A 9,508-nucleotide genomic window follows, 5' to 3' on the forward strand; every position below is an offset into this window, starting at 1 on the left:
AAATATGATGTACAGTATTTTTATCTCATTCACAGGGATTAAAACCTTATCTTAAAAGCCTCTGCCCCTCACAACGTCCTTTCAAATCCCCACATCTCTCATTAAGCTTGTCAGTGCTGATCCTCCAGAACCCAAGTTTGCACTCTCATCCTGCAAACAATATTCCTCAGTTTTACTGTCAAAATGACAACAATTTGTCTGGTACATGCACCATATATTTCAAGTGTTCTGATGGATATTAATTTAAAAAAAACAAAAAAGAATGAGAGTGAAGCATTGGCCTGACTGCAAGTGTGAAATTACCTTTTTGTTCAGTAATGAGGTGTTGGACAATAACATCAGTCATGCTGTCTCGGTAAGCATAGCGATCCTTGTAAAGGCCATGAACAGTGCTGAAAATCAACTGATAAAAGGATATTGTTCCGTCTTGGCATCCTACTGCCTGAACACAAGAAGAAAATAATTTCAGTTAATTGGTAAATGTAGGTGAGAATTGGCAAAATGTGTACTATTAATATGAACATTCCTTCTCCTGCATAATGTGTAGATTGGTATCAGTTGCAGCCTACTTGTACTTAAACAGTGGTAAAACTGCAATGCAAAATGAGGACTGAGCTCATCATAGACCATGGAGACTATCATGTTGGGGGGAGGTGGGTGGGTTTGGTTTTATTTTGTTGTTGTTTTTTTGGTTTGTTGGGGGGGTGTGTGTTTATTTTTAAATTCGCTTTGTATCTCTTCACATTTGTACAATGACACAGAGTGAGGCATTTATGGCTAACAGTTGCCTCGTAGGCATTTTCCACAAGGTGTAATGCTAGAAACTCAAACAGATCTAAACATAAGAGTGACAAAGCTGGTAAAGGGCCTGGAGAAAAAGCCTTACCAGGAGCGGCTGAGGGAGCTGGGGTTGTTCAGTCTGGAGAAGAGGAGGCTGAGGGGAGACCTGATCGCCCTCTACAACGACCTGAAAGGAGGTTGTAGCGAGGCAGGGGTTGGTCTCTTCTCCCCAGTAACTAGCGACAGGACAAGAGGAAACGGTCTCAAGTTGTGCCAGGGGAGGTTCAGGCTGGACATTAGAAAGAACTTCTTCACTGTTAGAGTCGTTAGGCATTGGAACAGGCTCCCCAGGGAGGTGGTGGAGTCATCGTCCCTGGAGGTGTTCAAAAACGTTTAGATGTGGCACTTCAAGACATGGTTTAGCGGGCATGGTGGCATCAGGTATACGGTTGGACCTGATGATCTTTGAGGTCTCTTCCAACCATAATGATTCTATGATTAACACGGCTCAGCGAGCAAGCTCTGACAGCGCTGGAGCCACACGCTCTGCTGGGCTTGCACATGGAGCTCCTCTTCAAACCAAATTCTATGATTTTTTTTCCCATCATGGAATTAGATTTGGTCAACGTAGAAGTTATTAGCTGCCATTTTTTTTTCCCTTTTCCTCTTTTTTAATGAAAATGCAGCAAATGCCTTACCACCTGAAAATAGGTGTTAAACTCATTTACAGTCTTTTTGCAGCCCAAGTTTTAGTTGTGCAGGATATTTTTAATTTTGGTGGTAGTTCTAGGACCTCATTAGACACTGCTTAGGTTCTGCTGCCTCAGTAAGAATGTCTAGACTAAGCAACTGAGTTTGAAACTTGTAGTCTTACCTTATATGACCAATTGCCTGTGAAAATGTCAGGGAAATGTTCCTACTCACCACATAGTTGGAGTCTGGTTTAACTTTGCATGTCCACACCCAACTGCTTTGCTCTCCTATGGTACCAAGACGCACGCCATCCTTCGTGAAGAGGGAAACTTGCTTATCTGAACCTCCCAGTAAAATATACTCTCCTTTAGTAAAATAGCTAACACAGCAAGGATCAAAATTGAGCATTCTGTCCTTCCCAATCTACAAGGGAAAATAAAAATAATAATTAAAAAAAAAAAGACATTAACAAAATTATCATTTTATATTTTCCCAAGGCAACAAGTGCTGTCACCGATATCATTCTTCTCATCTCTCCAGCCATGCACAACTTTTCAATACCCCAAAAAAAATCCCCCAGAACCAGTGGCTATATTAAGGTTCCCAAAGGCAGTTCTAAAATACATCTAATAATCCTTCCAGTCCCAAACCAGTCTACTCAGAACGTAAGCAACTCACAAAACCCCCTTTAACCAGTTGAAAAAAAATACAAAGATGTCCTCTACAGACCAGTAAACCATATCACAAAAGTCAGCAAAGCTGTAAGGGCTTTAATACAAGAAGCTGAGTTGCCATGAGAGAAACAAGAGCTGAAGGAAAAGATGGTTTTTAAAAAAACAAAAGTTAGACTCAAAGGGTTGGAAGGTTAGGAAAACAGAAAACATTGAATGTCGCTAATAAAGCACTAGTGTACAAACACTTTGAATCTAGGACACAAAACAGAATTGGCAATACCCTGCCACTCTTGAATGCACTTTCTAAAACATACCTGTTTGCCACTAAGCTGGTAAAAGGAAAGTTTCTGACCCCAGTCTGCCACAGCTAAAATATCATTGCGTTCATCTCTAGCAAAAAAAAAAAAAAAAAAGAAACAACAAAAAACACAAAAAACAAAAAAACAAAATATAGTAATTCTACAGTGATATATTAATAAATTTCTTAGAGCAACAGAACCAAGTAACAGGATAGTAGTATTTACTTCCTATTACTCTTTAAAAAAACCCCCAAACTGAAAGGACAGCAGACACATCTTGCCATTTAAAACTGAAGACGACAGGTTGGGGACACAAAAGAAAGATCAGTCTGCTTTACAGGAATAACTGAAAAGCTTGATGTATCACTTCACATACTGCTATATAAGCAGTGGGTACACTGAAGCTAATTGTGCCTTAAACAGATGAAGCACCTGGCCCCAGACTCTGATCTTAGCTACAGTAGTACAAAGCCCCCATAACATCAAAGTCAATACAGCTGAGCAAGAGTGAACTACAATTAATCAGTGTAAGGCAGGAAAAAACCAAACAATTGTTGGTGTGAGACCAGCAGCAGACTGGGGAAAGGCTTCAGGTCTTAAACTTGTTAACTTTGGTACTCCGACAGGATCTATTCAGCTTGGAGCAAAACACAAGAGTCACCTTCTCCACAGCTTCTTGCCTAGGAAGGAGGGGGATGGTAATCTGAACATTCTGCTGCAAATAATGCCTCTAGCCATAAACTGAGCAAAAAGGAAACAGACAAAAACACTAACGAAAAGCTAACTGTCCAGTAAGCACTCTCCCTTTGCTCAATGCATGATGCAGGCACCTGTGGGGAAAAGCAACATGCTATCGCATACTTAAGAACTACCTCATAACGAACACATACTAGCAGAATAAATTAAGATCATACAGGCAACTATTAATCAAGAATTTCCTAACTTTTGAGTATCTGATTTTGTACCCTGCATAACACTCTCTTCCCTTGGTCCTTTTTGTAAATTACTGTTCTAGATAATATAGATGTATATGTTCCTTTGAAGTTTCACTCAAAAGTGGAAATTCATAGAGGTCTCTTCTTCCTCGTGGTCTTCTCCATCTGTCTGACTATACTGCCTACTGCCAGGCCTGGATTTCAGTACTGGTATCTCCTCTAAATAGCTGTGAACTGACTCCTCTTGTTCCTCTGCTCTACTCCAAAAATTCTCCCACCTACTGCAATAGCAATTGTTTATTCACATATTTGGGACACTATTCCCTCTGAATTGAAGTGAAAAAACCAGCTCCCTTCTCTCTCTCTCTCTCTCCTCCCTGCCAATCCAAATAGAATCTGCCTGCCCCCCACCCCCCAAAAACAATACAAAAGAAAAAGGAAATGTTTCTTGAGATCTGGTGAGGCTGCACCTCAAGTGCTGTGTTCAGTTCTGGGCCCCTCACCACAAGACAGACATTGAGGTGCTGGAGCGAGTCCAGAGAAGGGCAACGAAGGTGGTGAAGGGCCTGGAGCACAAGTCTGATGGGGAGCGGCTGAGGGAGCTGGGGGTGTTTGGTCTGGAGAAGAGGAGGCTGAGGGGAGACCTGATCGCTCTCTACAACCACCTGAAAGGAGGGGGTAGCCAGGTGGGGGTCAGCCTCTTCTCCCAAGTAACAAGCGCTAGGACAAGAGGAAATTGTTGTGCCAGGGGAGGTTTAGACTGGGTATTAGGAAAAATTTCTTCACTGAAAGGATTCTCAAGCACTGGAACAGGCTGCACAGCGAAGTGGTGGAGTCACAATCCCTGGGGGTATTTAAAAGATGTGTAGATGTGGTGCTTAGGGACGTGGTTTAGTGGCGGACTTGGCCGTGTTAGGGTTACAGTTGGGCTCCATGATCTTGAAGGTCTTTTTCAACCTAAATGATTCTGTGATTCTACGATCTAAGTGGAACTTGTTCCCAGTTTCCCCGTTCAATTACAGACTGGCAGCAAAGCCAAAACCTCAATACATAATCAACTAAAAAAAAAGGTAACGTACATGACATTAATCTGTTTCAGCAGGGACAAAACTCAAACCTTTCTGCAATCAATAAACCAAGGGTTATCTATGCAGCATGAAAAAAGGAAGGATGAAATTATTTACCTGGATGGATTCCAACAAATTGACCATATTGGAGACGAAGCACCCCCCGTACGCTCTATTTTAACTTTCTCTTCACCGTTTTTATTCCTTATGCTGACAATGCCGTTGAACATCCCCAAAGCAAGATACTGGCCATCATTTGTCCAGCTGATAAAACACACACATACTGAAGAGCAAACTACTAGAAACAAGCAGCAGGAAGGTAGGATGGTACAGCATACTCAAATAGGGATGATAGATTGAAATATACTTCTAAGAGGGAGTTCTGGGAGGTAGCCAGTAATCTTACAGTTTGTTTATGCATCTAAATCCACATTTATGGCAACAGCATGCACTACAGCAAGAACATTTTATAATACACACAGAAATTTAAAAAAATGTAGAAATTAAAAAAAAAATAAAGCTATCATCTGCTTGCAATACTTCTAACATGTGCTAAGTAACAGATACATTTTTGGGAGATGATAGTGTTGGCAGTAGACCAGACTGTTTTAAAAGCCACATTTAGAACACTGATCAGATAAAACTGCACAGTGCGGGACAGAGGAGACTTTGTTTCTATTCTTGTCTCTACTGCAGTTGGATGGATGACTTTACACAAATTAATGCACCCTTGCTTCAGGTTCCCCATTATGGTGATATCTCCTTCTACTGAAAATACCAAGAAGACAGGAGATGAACAGGTCTACAAAAAAAAGGTGTAATTATTTTTCCTCTAACTTCATTTTATTGTTATTGCACAAGATGGCTACACAAAGGGAGAGAGAAGTTAAGACACTTGCTCAAGACCAGAACACCTCTCTCATACTTTCAGAAGAACTCTGTTGTAAACAGTACCAAATAAAAACAAAACCCCTTTGTTATTAAAAAAGAAGGGGAGGGGAAAGAAATAACAAGCTCCCTCTGAGAAGACTACACAAGAAAGAACAAATAATCTTTGATAAATATTAGTCACATTCCTACTGGAGCATTATAAATGCTACTCAGGTATTTTAATGATGAGAATGGCAAAGCAGCACGAAGTACACAATGCTACTGAACAGCAAGGTAAGACAGCCTATCTGATACTACTAGGTACTGTCTCTGCGTACACTGAACTTTTTTTTCTTTAAGCTTGTATATTGCTTTGAATGATTTGTATTGAAACTAACTTAAATGACACAGGTAATCCTTAAAACTTACCTACAGCAAGTAATCTTGCTGCTAGTTTTATGTTTAGAAACTGACTTCTGTTCAGGAGACCACAAGCCTTGATTAAAGCAAACAAAAAGCCAAAGTAAATAACAATTAAGCATCTACTAGTGTTCAGATTAGAAACTAATATTGTCAGAAAACTCAGTTGGGACTTCAGAGGGATCAAAGTCCCATCCACTGCTAGAATGACATTTAAATACACATTACTTACCAGTAAATGGCGGAGGAAAAAAATCCATCTAAATAACGCACAGTGTATCTACGCAAAAAAACTACAGTAACAAAGTAGTACATTTTATCCTGTGGCACCTCACTACGTAGTCCTTTCCAACTGAGTTTAAGTGATTTAACTTTAGGTAGCTTTGCATCTCATCTCTTCTGGATATAAAGAACTGTACCTATCCATAGTTAGCTTAGCTATACAACTTCAATAGAATTTAGTGGCTTAATGAAAAAGCTAGAGGAAGAAGACATACCAAAATCACTGGAAGAGCAGGATGCCAACTGGTGAGTAAGAGGATTGTATGAAACGCACTGTATAGAGTCATTATGCCTAGAATAAAGTTACAATCATATTTCAATAAATCATTCTTAAATGCCCCCTTTTCTGACTTTCAGTAACATAGCTGAAAGGTTTACCAGATGCCAGAAATAATCTGATCGGTTCATATTGCATCAAATTAATCTGCTATTACTGTAAACTAAATCAGTAATAAACCTTACAAAAATTGACTCTAAGTGGCAAGATTCACTGTACTTCATCAAGATTAGCTAAAAATGTACACAGATGGTCGTTTGTGAAATATGATTAAAGGTTATATCCAAATTCTAAACCAAGTATGCTTGTGTATGCTCCTAGTAGCACACTAGCTTGTGCATACTAACTAGTAATAAATGTACACACACATTCAGAAACAGAATTTGAAGATATTGCTGAAGAGGGATGACATAAAAACAAAGCCAGAAGAAAGACACAAATATACCCAACGTACCAAACTTTATCTTTGATTTGGTCTCTCAACCAGAATTATATTAATTTTGTTTATTATACAAGAACAGAGTCACATTGTGTTCCATTTTTACTGAGTTTCCCTAGTTCTCTGCCAGCCCTCTAAAGTCAGAGATTTATCTAGACTTCCCACTCTCTTTTATGCTTTTAATGGCTTTCCTCTCTTTCAGATACTTCGACTGCTCTTCTCCTCTTCCCTCTCCTATTACCCCTGGCATTTTCTCTGATCTTAGTCAACCTTCCTCCAAATCTAATGGCACGTACTCTTTGACAGCAGAAGTGCATAATCAAAGTCTGCTTTTGAGAGGCACAGAGTTGAAAGGCATCACTTACGTGTATTTCAGAATTCCTTCTAACTTTGAAGTCCAAATTATCACACTTTTATCAGCAGAGCCAGATGCGAAACGTTTGCCTAGGAATTAGATATAATTTAAATCCCACACATACAAGAACCACTTTCACTCCAAATAATCAGAGAGAAACCAAGAAGTTCTTGAACTCAACAAGGCTCAAGTAATAAAGGGCCTAACACTGCAAGCGTCTTGATGTGATTACGCTTCTCCAACTACGTGAAACTCTGATGACTTTATTTTGTTATTCCCACCGAGCACACCTCACTAAAGCCCAGCCTTGCAAGCAAGTAGCCAGTCTTTCCAATACTGTCAGTCACAGGTTGGAGATTTACGTTAACACTTCAAGGGAAAAAGGGTACATATTCGCTGGTATCCCCTATAACTTAAACAGTACTATTTGAGAGGAACTCCTCTGAGTCCACACACAATGGGAATCGGAGACAATGAAAGAACTGGAAGCAGAAATGTCTCCCGTGAGCACGGTAACGTGTGAAGGATCAGAAGATCAGGAAGCTTTGGGATAGAGGAACTACAGGAATAAAAATCAGAGGCAAGTAGAGTACCAGAAAGAGGGATCTCTGGGGTAAGCCTTCTCCTCACATTACCCCACAAATATAAACTTAACCATCACTGAAGCAGAAAGGGAGGGGAAGCGGGGACTACAGTTCTTGGATTAACAGGTAGCCTTACATGTAAAAATAGGGTCCTTCTGCATGTAGCATTTGTATGGCCGTTCAAACTCTCCATTAAAAAACAGAACACTGGTGCTCATCATGTATTCAGAATGCTGTTACTGAAACAACCCTGGTTTGTCTATTAATTGGCAATAAGAAATGGAAGATATGCTCTTTACAAACCAGACTAACAGAGCCCCCCAAAGTGATATTTACCATCTTTAGCATAAGCCACACAGTATACAGTGTCCTTATGTCCTTTCAAAGGCTGAATTAAGGTTCCATCAGAAGTATCGTACACCTATTTAAACAAGGGGAGAGAAAAAATAAATCAAAACAAGACATACAAACAAAAGAAAACATACATTAAAAAAAAATCTTCCAGGGAGGACTAGAATATAAAATTACTGAAGGCCAAGAAGATTATACACTTTCTTTCGTGTTTGCTTTTTTGGATAGCATACAGTCATGCAAGACAAAAATTTCTTAAAGTGTAGAAGCAGCTTTCCTTAATGGAATATTTCTCAGAATGAAAGAATACTCAGTATTAGAAAACTACATACACGACATTTCCAAACACCTCATTTGGCTAGCTTGTTTCACTTCTTTCTCTGCATTAGATGTTTAAACATAATTAATTACTGGAAAGGAACATCATTAAATATACCATTATGCGAGCACTGAAAATAAAGCCTGCTGTTCTGCAGTTCTGAACTACGTCGCTATAATCGTGCCATCCACTCATCCATCCATCCCTGCAGTTTCTACACCTGCCTCATCTGAAAGCTTTGCAGGATCTGTGAGAAGCATGGTCCTGAGCTGCCCTTGCTGATGGGTTAGCAACAGGCAAGCGGACCCAGGGAACCACAAAAAAGCTCTAGTTGAAGCTTCTTATGAAGTATGGACATCAATTTGAGTTTCTTTCCCCTTTTCAGAGAGATTTTCGTGAAACTTGTAAGAACGCAGTATTTGTATACCATGCCACTGTGCTAAGCTTGGATGCAGGTTAATGGATTTCAACCACCAGGTGAGGTATGAGAGGAAGAGATGACGCAAGTAGTTTAAATCTCATTAGTTTTGGAAACAGAGCTTAAAACTTGGTAAGAAACATTAAAAACCTTCAAAACACTTTACAGTTAGCCTGCATTAATATGTATGTAGATACGAGGCTGGATTAGTAGAGATAAGAGGATTTTTGATGGGTTATATTCATAAGTTAATATGAAAGAAGTCACATTCATACAGCTGCAAATGCAAGAGGAAAAAAACGTTTCCGTACCAGCAGTCTATTTCCAGCAGCAATTATCAATTGAGTCCCATCAGGTTTGAATGCAAGATCATAAATACTAAAGAAAAAACAAACAAACAAAACCCAAGAAAACCCCCTATTAGTAGATTTCCTTTAATATCAAAGACGTTACATAACAAATATTGTTAATTGCATACTTGAGAGTATATCTGATTCCTGAGAAAATTCCTCAGAGAAAAAGAAGCCTCTGTGATGGTCTCCCCGTACTCGGGAAGAGGCCCAAGCACGGCCCACGCCCCAGGCGCTCCAGGCCGGTACGCGGACGGGAGGGTACCCTCGCAGGCAGAACCACACAAACACAGACACAGGCTGCGGGCCTTTGACTCAATGTAAAGTGGAAAAAAAAAAGAAAGCAAGAACAACCCCCAGAAAGGCTTTGCGTTACCGGGCCACCGGTATCAACC

The 9,508-nt window shown here is 39.9% G+C and overlaps 1 protein-coding gene across 2 annotated transcripts in view; it reads right to left on the reverse strand.

Annotated features, from left to right (window-relative positions):
- IFT122 (intraflagellar transport 122) overlaps positions 1-9,137 on the reverse strand; it is a 33,115-nt gene extending 23,978 nt beyond the window's left edge. Inside the window, exons 1-9 of one of the 2 annotated variants that reach the window (XM_009709090.1) lie at positions 9,075-9,137; positions 8,012-8,096; positions 7,102-7,180; positions 6,236-6,312; positions 5,748-5,814; positions 4,566-4,712; positions 2,462-2,537; positions 1,701-1,896; positions 304-438 (exon numbers count right to left, since the gene is read on the reverse strand). In XM_009709090.1, coding sequence (XP_009707392.1) covers positions 304-438; positions 1,701-1,896; positions 2,462-2,537; positions 4,566-4,678 — 520 coding nt within the window. In that variant the 5' untranslated portion in view covers positions 4,679-4,712; positions 5,748-5,814; positions 6,236-6,312; ... (1 more) ...; positions 8,012-8,096; positions 9,075-9,137. The remainder of the gene's footprint in view (positions 1-303; positions 439-1,700; positions 1,897-2,461; positions 2,538-4,565; positions 4,713-5,747; positions 5,815-6,235; positions 6,313-7,101; positions 7,181-8,011; positions 8,097-9,074) is intronic. The other variant, XM_009709091.1, reaches the window with a different exon arrangement.
- Positions 9,138-9,508: the final 371 nt, after the last annotated feature.

The sequence above is a fragment of the Cariama cristata genome, unplaced genomic scaffold (genome assembly GCF_000690535.1).
Source record: "Cariama cristata isolate BGI_N322 unplaced genomic scaffold, ASM69053v1 scaffold20441, whole genome shotgun sequence".
Lineage (NCBI taxonomy): Eukaryota > Metazoa > Chordata > Aves > Cariamiformes > Cariamidae > Cariama > Cariama cristata.